The sequence below is a fragment of the Macaca fascicularis genome, chromosome 5, assembly GCF_037993035.2.
Source record: "Macaca fascicularis isolate 582-1 chromosome 5, T2T-MFA8v1.1".
Taxonomy (NCBI): Eukaryota; Metazoa; Chordata; class Mammalia; order Primates; family Cercopithecidae; genus Macaca; species Macaca fascicularis.
The window spans coordinates 127,234,125-127,247,761 of NC_088379.1; the positions used below are offsets into that span (position 1 = coordinate 127,234,125).

The 13,637-nt window shown below is 38.3% G+C and overlaps 1 protein-coding gene across 16 annotated transcripts in view; it reads left to right on the forward strand.

Annotated features, from left to right (window-relative positions):
- The window catches only part of BLTP1 (bridge-like lipid transfer protein family member 1), a 211,191-nt gene that overhangs the window by 4,847 nt on the left and 192,707 nt on the right, over window positions 1-13,637 (forward strand). For all 16 annotated transcript variants that reach the window (XM_015450796.3, XM_045392845.2, XM_045392844.2 and 13 more), the window contains exon 3: window positions 12,158-12,279. In XM_015450796.3, the coding sequence (XP_015306282.3) occupies window positions 12,183-12,279 (97 nt within the window). In that variant the 5' untranslated portion in view covers window positions 12,158-12,182. The remainder of the gene's footprint in view (window positions 1-12,157; window positions 12,280-13,637) is intronic.

The window sequence follows — 13,637 nt, forward strand, 5'->3', positions numbered from 1 at the left end:
GGCATTAGATTCTCTTAAGGAGTGCACAACCTAAATCCCTCACAGGTGCAGTTCACAGCTGGGTTTGCGCCCCTATGAGGATAATGCCACCCGCTGATCTGACAGGAGGTAGAGCTCAGGTGGTAATCCTCACTCACCTCCGGCTGTGTGGTCTAGTTGCTACCAGGCCACAGACCAGTAGCAGTCTGTGGCTTGAGGGTTGGAGACCCCTGATCTAGGGGCTCAACTGGGGCTGGAGGGTTTAATTCCATGATGGCTCACTAGTTTAGCTGCTGGATGGAGACCAACAGCTTTTTTTGTCATAGTCACATAAAAGTTCAATTTCAATTATAGTGATTTTCTTCGTTCACAGGAATTGGCTATTATGTGGATCCATTTGGCTCTCTCCCTAGCAACATTCTAATTGAAAAAATATTTTCTTTGAACTTGATATGATGAGAGTGTTGGTAAACACATGTGACCATTTTCCCCGTCCCTGTCTCCCAAGTCCCTGTTTTTTTGGGTGGGTAGTTTGAGTATATATCAGGTGAGGGTTCCTGACCCAAGTGGTTTAAGACTGGAAGATATAAGAAAAGCCTAAATGCTACATAGGAAAAAAGAAATAGTTTTATTTCAAAAAATCCTTTAGAATTTTTCTTTGTTGATGCTAGGATTTTAGTGTTATTTTGTGTTTTAGAATATTTTAAATAAACATGGAAGTGAGAAATTGAATTGTTGATTAAAAGAAACTTACAGAATATGTTTGTCAGCCAATATGAAAAAAGCATAAATGAAGCCCTATAACTAATTAATTTATGGTATGGGGACTACCCCTTTCATTCATGGTAATTTCTATTGATCTCTTTGTATCGCTCACCATATTAAGGAGTATGTTGAAGGTAGTAATTACCACTAAAGTATTACTATTAAAAGTAGATAATATTTAAAAGTCATGATTTCTTCTAGATTTAGAGAGATTGTAGTTAGCTGTCTCTACCCTCTTAGTTGATACGTTTTCTACAGCTTTTTTTTTTTTTTTTTTTTTTTTGAGACGGAGTCTTGCTCTGTAGCCCGGGCTGGAGTGCAGTGGCCAGATCTCAGCTCACTGCAAGCTCCGCCTCCCGGGTTTACGCCATTCTCCTGCCTCAGCCTCCGGAGTAGCTGGGACTACAGGCGCCCGCCACCTCGCCCGGCTAGTTTTTTGTATTTTTAGTAGAGACGGGGTTTCACCGTGTTAGCCAGGATGGTCTCGATCTCCTGACCTCGTGATCCGCCCGTCTCGGCCTCCCAAAGTGCTGGGATTACAGGCTTGAGCCACCGCGCCCGGCCTTTCTACAGCTTTTTAAGTTTTTGAGGCCGGGCACAGTGGCTCACGCCTGTAATCCCAGCACTTTGGGAGGCTGAGGCGGGTGGATTACAGGGTCAAGAGATCGAGACCATCCTGGCTAACACAGTGAAACCCTGTCTCTACTAAAAATATGAAAACAAAATTAGCCAGGTGTGGTGGTGGGCACCTGTAGTCCCAGCTACTCGGGAGGCTGAGGCAGGAGAATGGCGTGAACCCGGGAGGAGGGGCTTGCAGTGAGCCGAGATTGTGCCACTGTACTCCAGACTAGGTGACACAGCGAGACTGTTTCAAAAAAAAAAAGTTTTTGAAAAAAATTTTTTGATAAGTATTTAGGTGAACTAGCATAAATTTCTGACTATGGAGGTGAGGTTTGGTAAAATACAGCATTTTTAGTTGGACGATATGACTTCTTAGATGTTCAGAGTTCTTCCATGTATAAACATGAAGAATCATTTTTGTAGCATAGATTATGATATTAAAAATTATGTTTGTTTCGTTATAGTGTTTGGATCATCAGTTGCCATACCTGAATATTTCTTTTGCCTGGTATTTGAATTTCTTCTAAGAATCATGCTAACTAGTACTTGTGGAACTATGTTATTAATATTGGTACTTTCTTGATTGTTATTTGTGGCAACTAATTTCTTTTGGTTATAAATATAAATCCTGTTATTAAATGTTTTTCGGCTGGGCACAGTGGCTCATGCCTGTAATCCTAGCACTTTGGGAGGCTGAGGCAGGTGGATCACCAGGTCAGGAGATCAAGACCATCCTGGCTAACACAGTGAAACCCTGTCTCTACTAAAAATACAAAAAATTAGCCGGACATGGTGGTGGGTGCCTGTGGTCCCAGCTACTCAGGAGGCTGAGGCGGGAGAATTGCTTGGACCCGGGAGGCGGAGGTTGCAGTGAGCCAGATCGTGCCACTGCACTCCAGCCTAGGTGACAGAGAGAGACTCTGTCTCAAAAAAAAAAAAAAAAATTATTTTTTACTTATTGTAAGGAATGAAATGCATTTTAATCGTTTACTGCCATGCACTTTATTGTTTTTTAGCTTTCACTTTTTTTGTTGAATTAATTTTTTTCTTTAAGAATATTAATAAAAGTAGCTTAGCTACTACTGCTATAATGTTTTTTGTCAAGTGCTGTGCAATGAATTTTATGTTTGCTTTATGTTTTTAATACCTTCAGCATCTCTTCAAGGAAGAGATGACCATCCTACTATTTGGAAACAGGCTCAAAGAGATTCAGTAGCTTGCTCACAGCTAACAAAAGTATAAAAGGGATGAAGCCAGCTTTCCATTTCAAACCTGGTTTTAAAGCCTACTCTATTTCTAAGATACCAGACAATTTCTATCATTTCTGATTGAATGTTATTTTACCACATAATTCTATTGGGCTTCAGAACTAGTTAACAGGTGAAATTGTGTTGTGTATAGAATCCTGGGACTGAAAAGGACCTGGAGTGACCCTTCCTAGGTAGTAAGGATTATACCTAATCTATTTTACCTAAGAGAATAATTGTGTATTTTGTCTGCATTTGAATAAACAGAATAGGACATTATATAATTTTGATTTATGTGCACAAAGATGCTGACCCTGGCCAGAATTGTTAAGGAGGCTAAGTTTGCATTTGTTGCCCATCTCGTTTTGAAGATTTTCCCCATCTTTAGGAATCTTAGGCTTTTTGGGATATTCATACGTCCTGCTTCTGAATGAGAAAAGTACTCTAATGAATCAATTTACACTAATGCCACATGGTAATCATGAATGGTAGATATTATTGAAATCCCATTAAGATATCTTTGCATTCGTAAAAGTATTGGTTAGCATTCTATCTAAATGGATGGTGTAATTTTAGGCCTTGTATCATGATGGGAGCAATTTTTAAGCAGAGAGGGCCCTACAAATCACTGTACATGTAATGGGTAATGCCAACCTTTTTATACATTCCAATACTATCTTAAATGTATAAAGTTTACATAATTATTTTAAGTGAGATATTCAATTGCCGTAGACACATATTTTGTATACTTTATCTGTGTAGCATCATAGAGTTGGAAGGAACTTGACAAAGTCATTAGTTCCAGGCCATCTACCTGAGGCTTGGTTAGTGCTTTGATCATTTTTGTCACTTTAGAAATAGTTTACATGAATTAAACACTCCTTGAAACTTTAGTTTGAATAAAAATGTTGTATGATCTGACTTGTATTTTACTTTTGTTTTGGGATCTCCTTAGGCCATGGGAAAGATAAACAATCTATTCAGGCAGATCTTTTGTTTTGGTATTTACTGAGCTATTTGGATCAATGACTTGGTGTTTTAATTGTTAAGAAGGAGATAAATGTCTTTAAACTTGGTAACCCTACACAAATTATCTGAAGATGATTTGTTACATATGTGCAGAAACCAAACAGTTAAAAGTTTTCAAGTTAAGCGTTTGCTCTGCAACGTTTAATATTGATCAGTAAATGTAGAAAGCAGTATAGAAATGTGATTGTACAGAGTACAGAATTCACAGAATTTCTTGTATACGGTAATGGTGCTGTGTGCTAACAGGTACTTAATCTTGGTGATGAAGAGAGTGTATGTTGGTGGAGTTCAAAGGAGAGCTCTAAAGTTGGTTTATTTTACAACCCTTAAAAAACTATGATTAAATCCAGAAGACTTTAATATAATGGTCTGAAGATTCGTGAATAGCTTAGGTCCAAAGATTGTGATTTCATTGTTGCATGAGGGATTTGGGTATGATTAAAATTTTTCTTTTCATTTTTGTTGTATTTGGAATTGGGTTGTTAAAATATTGAATATTCTGTTTCTTTACTTTTTTTTGGCAGGCCGCTTGTAGGGGGTGGGCAAGAAATACTGTATTGAGATCTCTTCTTAGCTCTAGCAAATGAGAACCAGTTTTTCTTTTTTCTTTTCTTTTTTTTTGAGAAAGGGTCTTGCTGTGTCACCCAGGCTGTCATGCAGTGGCGCAATCATAGCTCACTGTAGCCTTGACCTTCCAGGCTTAAGTGTCCTTCCCATCTCAGCCTCTCCAGTAGGTGGAACTACAGGTGCTTGCCACCACACCCAGCTAGTTTTTATATTTTTTTGTAGAGACAGGGTTTCGCCATGTTACCCAGGCTGGTCTCCTGGGCTCAAGTGATCCACCCATTTCAGCCTCCCAAAGTGCTGGGATTACACGTGTAAGCCACAACACCCAACCAGTGAACCAAATTTTCTTGAGGGTATAAAAGATCATTTAGGAGTGTCTTTGGCCCTGAATACATTGGAAATACTTGCCTGTCTTTGACAATAGCTCATAATGATGTATTTTTTATAACGATGCATTTATTTCATTCATTTATGAAGCAAATATTTATTGAAAGACTGCTCAATGCCAGGAACTTTGTTGAGTATTGGATACCCAAATGAGTAGGGCAAGCTCATCCTTAAGGAGCAGCTATTAGTGGGGGAGATACATTTCTAAACTGATAATTACAATACAGTGTGATAAGTACTAAGAGACAGGTAGTCATTCAGGCAGCATTTATTTAGAATTTTCTATATCGTTAGACATTCTACTAAAGATTATGAATATTCTAAATCTTACACTTAATACTCAGAATTTCTGAGTTGTGTGGTAGACTTTTTAAGCCCAATAAATATTTATTGAATGGATAAGCAAAAACATATAAAAAAAAGGTTATATTACACTTCCTGTGTTGCTCCAAATAATTAAAATCAAATATACTTTGCCATGACAGTGCCAGGATAAGCTGTGGCTCTTCACAGCTAGGTCTTCTCAAGTGGTAAGTAATGTTGTATGGACATATTCAAGCTTAAGCCTGATAAAGGAAACCTTATTTCACACAGTTCTGTTCAACTTATGGGATATTTGTTTTAGAGGAGCCATGAAGCCGTGGAAGGGGATTAACCAGTGCACTGAGCTTTCTTGAGGATCTGTGGGCAGGTTCACAGATGGGAATTGGTCAAATTGTAATCAACCAGTTCTTTCCAACTCTCCTTCTTTGTGTTAATCAACTCTTGCTGAGATGGGGTGGAATTGGGGGATTTGGGTCAAGCTGTGGTGACGAAAGTTCTCGCATCCTTAATTCCTTTCAGCTGTCACCCTACGGTCATCCTTCTGCTAGCTGTTATTCCACAAATTAAATGTTAAGAAAAATAGAAGGGGAAAAGGGACAGTAGAAGGTAATGGGGTTATAACAACAACAACAACAAAAAACTGGGAGTAATAAGAAGAAAAAGGACGAAATAAAAATGTTTTTAAATAAATATGAACTTGACTCATACTTTAAAAATATGTGGAAGCAATCAGAGTCTGTCATTTTTTCTCTACAGAATCTCTTTGCATTTGGGTTCATTCTTTCATCTGTTCTTCCTGTTCTGATAAATGTTCCTCTTTCTGTCAAAAGCTAGTTCCTGCACATATGTATGCTCTGGATTGAGATTTTAAAAATCTTATATATTAACTATTGTGTGCTTTCAATCATTGGGTTTCATGGTTTCTTCTAAAGCACACAGTCATGTTTCTTGTAAAGAAAATTGTCCTTAGATTTGATAGGCCTAGTTATAAATAATAAAAACACAGTGCCTTGTTTTGGGTTTCCCCAGAAACAAACCTGGGATAAAGATTCAAGGGAATATAGTTTATTGGGAAATGATCATAGGAAACACTGGTAGGAGTGGGGAAGGAAGAAAAGAAAGGGATAGAAGTGGATAAAGGGCATTATTCTGGCAGTTACCACTGTGGGCACCTGGAGCTCACGTTGGGGATTCTCAGACATCAAATAAACTACCCTTGGAGTTGTCCCAAACCAAGAGCAAGGACAATTTGAGTGTTACATCCACCAACTTCCTAGCCATAATTGACGTTAACCCTCTGGCATTTCTAGTTTGTCCCTGGAGTGCAAGCTGAATGTGTCCTTGCAGTCAGAAAGCAGCCCTCAGCAGGGTGTCACAGGTGTTCAGAATGAGCAGGTTTCCTGTGTAGAGGTGAGTGCCAGCAGTATATGGGCAAGACACCAATAGCATTGGCCGCCAATAGCAAACATTTGTACAATTCAGTATCTATGATGTACCAGAAATTCTAAATGCTTTACATATATCAACTTACCAATTTTCACACCGTAACTCTATAAGATAGGTACTGTTGGTGTCCTCACTTTACACATGAGGAAACAGAGTACAGAAAGGTTAGGTATTTTGCCCACAATCACACAGCTATAATTTCAGAACTGACATTTGAACCCAAGTGAAGCATGGCATAGAGTCTATGCTTTTAATCCATATAGTGATCTGCTTCTGGAACAATACAGTCTGAAGCAGCATCTTTTGATTCTACTGTTGTTCCATAATAACTGCCTTCTCTTTCTCACTTTCTCTCATCTCTTTTGTTTTATTTAGTGTTCTGTATCCACTTCCTTATTTGTAGCTGTCTCCTCCCCTCCCTGCAATTCTAGAACATTGTAGGCATTCCTCTTTTCATTTTACACTCAAGGCTATCATATCAAATAATTCTTGCTAAGGTATTAACTGATATTTCTGAGTTTACGTGAAGGCCTCTGAGTTTGATATTGCTTAGTGAGTATCTGCATTTTAATTACAGAATACAAATATTTAAGAACCATAGAAAGATGTGATTATAGAGTTACAGATGACTAGATTAGAATTTTGGGATTGGGAGACACCTATACCTTGGCCACGGTTTAAGGAGAGGCCAAGAAATGTATGCTTAGGCAAAAAAAAGCTGTTTTCCCAACTACAGCATCCTGTCCTCCAACCATCACTTTGTCTTTTTCTTTTTAAATTATGGAAATATTACATGCCAGTTGTAAAACAAACAATATGTGAGTGCCCAAAATAAAGTGAAAGTCTGGTTTTGCTGCTGCTTCTCCTTCCCCCAGAATCTCTTTCCACTGATTAGATTAGATTCAAGCTATATGCATCTTTGGCAGGAATATCACAGAAGTGAGACTGTGTTCTTCTATTAAGAGGCTCACAGTTTTGACTTATCCTATTGCTGCTGGTATTTACATTGATCACTTAACTTGCCTTTCTCCAAGTTCCTCTTTTCCCCTTTGTCATTAATAAGTATTTTTTTTGGGGGTGGGGGAAGAGTTATTTTGATGTGACTATATTGTTAGCCATCAACATTTGATTATATTGCTATGGACTCAGATACCTGTTTTTTTTTGTTTGTTTTTGAGACAAAGTCTCGCTTTGTCACCCAGGCTGGAGTGCAGTGGCGCGATCTCGGCTCACTGCAAGCTCTGCTTCCCGGGTTCACGCCATTCTCCTGCCTCAGCCTCCAGAGTAGCTGGGACTACAGGCTCCTGCCACCATGCCTGGCTAATTTTTTGTATTTTTAGTAGAGACAGGGTTTCACCATGTTAGCCAGGATGGTCTCGATCTCCTGACCTCATGATCTGCCAACCTTGGCCTCCCAGAGTGCTGGGATTACAGGCGTGAGCCACCACGCCCTGCCTCAGATACCTGTTTTATTAAATGGGTAGTAATCCATTACTATCATTTATTTTTATGTTAGTCTGTCCCAGGTTTTTCCAGTGGGAGCCTCTTTAAGCTGGCTTCTGTGTCCTTTTGACATGTTCGTATCATTCTTTGGGTACTTCTTTCCTTTCTGGAAAACAAGGCTTATCTTTACTTTCTGTCCCTTAGTTGTGGAGTCAGCCACTTTTGCAAGGGACCCTGTTTCCTCTTAGTAGAAAATGGCTTTTTCGAAACAAAGTTTTCTGCTCCTTTTTATTGAGGTGGTGTTGCTCTCAGGACCTGTTAGTGAACACATGCATGCACATATACAGTACAGTACATAAATACATTTACAGCTATATTTATTTCTGTATCCATTTATGTTGAAAGCCATAGCTCCAGTTCTTATCTACCATTTTAGGTTTTATTCTAATTTTCTTCCTTTATATATCTCCAACAGTGAGACATTGTAATAATGGTTCCCATTATCCTTAATATATTTATTTACTTCATCTCCCAGGTGTGTCCTCCTTATCCTATTTCTGGTCCAACATACTTTTCAGCTTGTTCTCCTGCATGGAAACCCTACTTAGCTATTTTGGATCTGTGACCTTTCTTTTGGGCTCTGACACCCTATGCCCGGCAGCCTTCCTGAGTAGATGCTTTTTTCCCTCTGCTCAGGCTCTCACTCCTCTCAGCCTCTGAAACCTTAAGCTGGGTGCTTCTCCTGTGCCGCCTCCTGCCCCTGCTGGCCATGGATGTTCTTCTCCTTCCACTCAGGCTCCAGCATCCTATGCCTGACTTCTTCCCTACAAGTGTATGCTCCTCATCTCACTCTGTTTTTGACACCCTTAGGTGCTGCCACTACTCCACAAGCCTGTCCATCATGCCATTGGATACTTAATTTATTCATATCAGGCTCTGACATCCTGCTCTAGGCCGCTGAGACTCCTGTCTCTCTCTTCCCCATGTGCAGATGCATGCTTTACTCTGCTTCACCTTGCAACTTTTAGATTGAACTGTCACGAAGGGTAGAGGAAGAGGAAACAACCAATTTGTATTTTGTTCCACCATTTGCTCCATGAAGATTTTGCAATAGATTACCATATCCATCTCCAGTCTCTCACTATTAAGGAATTGGCGATACACTACTTCATGTGGCTGAACATATAACAACATTTTCGTTTGGATTCTGTGTCTAGTGTTGCCTTACTTTCTTTATACCGGAATATCTACTTCTTACTTTAGGGGCCTTATTCAATCTTAGCCTTTATTTCTATACTTGCTCAAAATATGTTCTTTTAAATATTTAGCCTTTATGTGTTGATTTATCTTAAAGGCTTTGCATTAATCTAATATTCAGGAAATATTGATTGAAACTTGTTTGATACTGTGGGGTTTCTGTCTTTACAGCCTAAACAACCTCTTTCCACATTCTTTTTGACTGTGGTTTGTTACAGTGGTGGGTCATGATTATTTTAGATGAGGTCTTTTTGGTGGATAGATCATTTCCCCTTGGATTTGAATAGAAACAGATTTCCTTTTTATATGGAGACCTAAATGCTGGGACATATCTCTCATGGAACTTTCCCTTAGAGTCTTTTCCTCCTTAGTGCTGGCTAGCAATCTGTAGAATGGTAAAAATAAGTATGAAATAGATACATATGTTGTTTTTTGATATGTAAACCATTATGTGATATGTGAATATTGGTTTTAGATTTTTTAAGATAGTTTTTTTTTCAAAGTATTTGCTTCCTTTTAAAAGTTTAAAAAAAAAAATAGAGGGAAGAAAGAGAAAGCTCATGTTGTAAAGTTAGCCCCCAAATTTTAAGGTTCTGATTGACAGGGATTTTTCAAAGCTTTGAAAAATACAAGAACATTTTTTATGCAGTTTCTACATTGTAGGAAAAAAAGGATTATTGTAAACTGAAAACATTTTCTTAATCTTCTCTAGCTCTTTTGCCTTTAGGTTTTCATATCACTATTAATAATAAACCTTCTGTTATTGAGTTCTTTATTATTTTCTTAAGAGATGTTTAATTTGCCTTTGTAAATTATATGATTTAATCAATATAGAAATATGATTCATAATGTGTTGTAGATTGTGTCTGGCAATGTCGTCTCATCCAATTCTTATTTATTTATTTATTTCAGAAGGGGTCTCCCTCTCTCAACTGGGCTGGAGTGCAGTAGCATGATCATAACTCACTATAACCTTGAACTCCTAGGCTCAAGCAATCCTCTTGCCCCAGTGCCCTGAGTAGCTGGGACTACAGGTGCACACCACCATGCATGGCTAGTTTTTTATTTTTATTTTTTTGGCAGAGATGGGGTCTCACTCTGTTACCCAGGCTGGATTCCAACTTCTGGTCTCAAGAGTTCTTCCCACCTTTGCCTCCCAAAGCACTGGGATTATAGGTTCCTGGCCTCATCCAATTTTTTTTTTTTTGAGACAGAGTCTGGCTCTGTCGCCCAGGCTGGAGTGCAGTGGCCGGATCTCAGCTCACTGCAAGCTCCGCCTCCCGGGTTTACGCCATTCTCCTGCCTCAGCCTCCGGAGTAGCTGGGACTACAGGCGCCCGCCACCTCGCCCGGCTAGTTTTTTGTATTTTTTCGTAGAGACGGGGTTTCACCGTGTTAGCCAAGATGGTCTCGATCTCCTGACTTCGTGATCCACCCGTCTCGGCCTCCCAAAGTGCTGGGATTACAGGCTTGAGCCACCGCGCCCGGCCCATAGCTATTTTTTAAAAGCATTAAATGAAATACTACATACAAAGCACTTAGTTCCTGGTACATAGTAAGTGTTTAGTTAAATTTTCTTCCGTTTCCTCAGTTGTAAAATGGGAATACCCATAATATCTATCTCAGGGGTTCTTGTGAGAATTAAATTAGTTACTATATGTAACGTACATATAGTAAGCACTCAGCAAATGTTCATAACATTTACAGGCTTGAGCCCCCGCGCCCGGTCCCTCATCCAATTTTTAAACTTGTTTTGTGATGTCCAAAGATAAGAGTTGTGGTGAATAAACAGAAAACGGTTTAGAAAGTTAAGTCAGATGTACAAAATTTCAATTAGAAAGTTATCCTTCCATATTCTTTACTGCAGAAAAAATTTGCTATTTTTGTAGTTATCTGTAAAAATCTCCTCTGCTGTTTAGTCTTAGAGTAGTATTAACTGTGTAGGTCTCTTTGTGATTAAGTCTAGCTTTTTTGCTCTTTCTGATTTATTATGAGATAATTTTGTTATCAGTAGGTTGGGTTAGTCATATGTTACTACGGTATTATGAAGGAATATTTTCTTGTTTCTTGGATCATAAAATATGAACTTTTTCCTTTTTATTGTTGGTACATCTCAATATTCATATTCATTCTACTACTGTGTGTGCATATATACAATACACCCATATCTATATACATATGTATATGCACACGTATGTTTATGCATACAAATATTTGTCAGAAGTTGGGTCACAGTTCTACAGTGAATTTTTCTTTATCTTAAGCATCTGATAGCAGGAGGTCTTTTTACTGTTCTGACTACCTAGAGTGAATCTGAACTAGGAAGCTTGTTTCCCCATGGAATAATGGGGAATACATAGAGGTGATGGAGGGTAAGAGGGATTTATCTGACTTAATATACAAATATGACAATATTAAGTGGTGGCTTTGGGACAAGTCTGGATGAATTTGTTTAATGTAGATGGCTAGTACTTCTGATTGTTGAGATGCTTTTGATTAAAGAATAATCACGCCGGGTGCGGTGGCTCACGCCTGTAATCCTAGCACTTTGGGAGGCTGAGGTGGGTGGATCACCTAAGGTCAGGAGTTCAAGACCAGCCTGACCAACATGGAGAAACCCCGTCTCTACTAAAAATACAAAATTAGCCGGGCATGGTGACGCATGCCTGTAATCCCCCCAGCTACTCAGGAGGCTGAGGCAGGAGAATTGCTTGAACCTGGGAGGCAGAGGTTGCGGTGAGCCGAGATGGCGCTATTGCGCTCCAGCCTGGGCAACAAGAGCAAAACTCCATCTCAAAAAAAAAGAATAATCACATTCCTCTTATTTTGAGCCAGAGTATAGTAATTGAACCTTAGTCAGTGCTTACATTTAGAATGATGAAATCAGGACATTACAGATATGATCCATTCTCTTACATTTTAGTAGAAATGTTGGCATTTTTGTTGTATTTTTGTATTCTCATCATTGAAAGAAACAGAAAGGTGATTTAATCAACTTTATTAAATTCACCCTTTTTTCCCCTTCATGATTTCTGTTGCAATTTTATAAGCCTCTGATTGTAAATTTAACCTTTGACCTCTTTTGGCCTTTAGATGTTGTTCTGGAAAAACTTTAGTAATGGATCAAAGGAAGAATGAGAGTATTGTCCCTAGTATCACTCAGTTAGAAGATTTTCTTACAGAACACAATTCCAATGTTGTTTGGCTCCTTGTTGGTGAGTGGAATATTTTTCTTCTACTTTATTGTGTTTTAAGTATGGATTAACAGCTGCCAGATTTTAAACAGTGGTTGACTGAAGTTGGAACACTAACACTACCATTTATTTATTTTTAGGAAGGAAGATTGTTATTTATATTTCTTGAACATTTGCTCTGGAAACTGGTCTGAAATGCTCTACTTTTTCTTAGGCTGCCTTCTCATCTGACTTAGGGGAAGTGGAAAAAGAAGAAAAACATTGCACTTAGCTTATCTTTCCGGTTTCAGGTCACCTTCCCTACTTCTCGACTCAACACGCACACAAACACTTTTGTTTTGTTACAGAAATAATAAATCCTCAAATATAATTTTACTGTAAAAATAATTCTATTTTTATAGTAAAAGAATTATATGCTAATCTTTTAATCTCTTTCCTCACTCCTTATGCACTTTTCAGTGAGATCTGCTATTAATTTTTTTTGTATAATCTAGAAGTTTTCTAGGTATATACAAATAACTCTAAATAGCAGAGAGAGAAAGGAAATATGACTGACTGAATGAATGAATATGAATGAATGAGAGGGACAAATACAAAAATAATACCAGGGAAGGGTGAAATTATTGTAGACTGTGTCTGCTCTGGAAGTTTTCATGGGAGAATGGTATTTGACTTTAATTTTGGCATAAGAATTGGAAACAGAGGAAATTAGAAAGGGTAAGAGAGGAAAGGAAGGGTAATGATAATTTGTTGAACATCATCTGTGTGCTAGATACCAGGTTGTACATATGTTGTTTCACTTAATGCTCAGAGTATAAAGGTAGGTTTTTGTTCTTTTCCTTTTAATTCCCTGTTGGGGAATTGAGGCCCTTAAAGATTAAGTAATTTATAAGGGTTACACAGGTGTTTTTTTTATTTTATTTTATTTATTTTTTATTTTTTATTTTTTCCTGAAGGGCTGCTTATGCTTCTTTCATGACACCCAAGGGTGTGGGTAAGAATATGTATGAATAGAGGTGAAGTGTCTGTTCCCTTTCCTGTCACCTCGAATTTTTCAGACTTTTTTCTGTTCTAAACACTTCCTTTCTTTGAGAAAAGAACAACAATAGTAACAAGCAGAAAAACATTGAGCAATTGTTTAATCCCTCTGTTTTACTATGAGGGTAGGGGGGCATGATATAATGAAAAGACTACAATTCATTGGAAACAACTAGTTGAAAAGAACCTCAGTGAATAGATCTGAGTGAAAGAAAAAGGAAGTTTATATAATATCACTTTGTTTCTTACTGCCAGCGAGCAGGGAATAATCGACTTTGCATCAGGAGTTTGCAATAAAAAAATGTTGATCCAAGTGATGCTTGAAGTGGTAGAAAGATTAG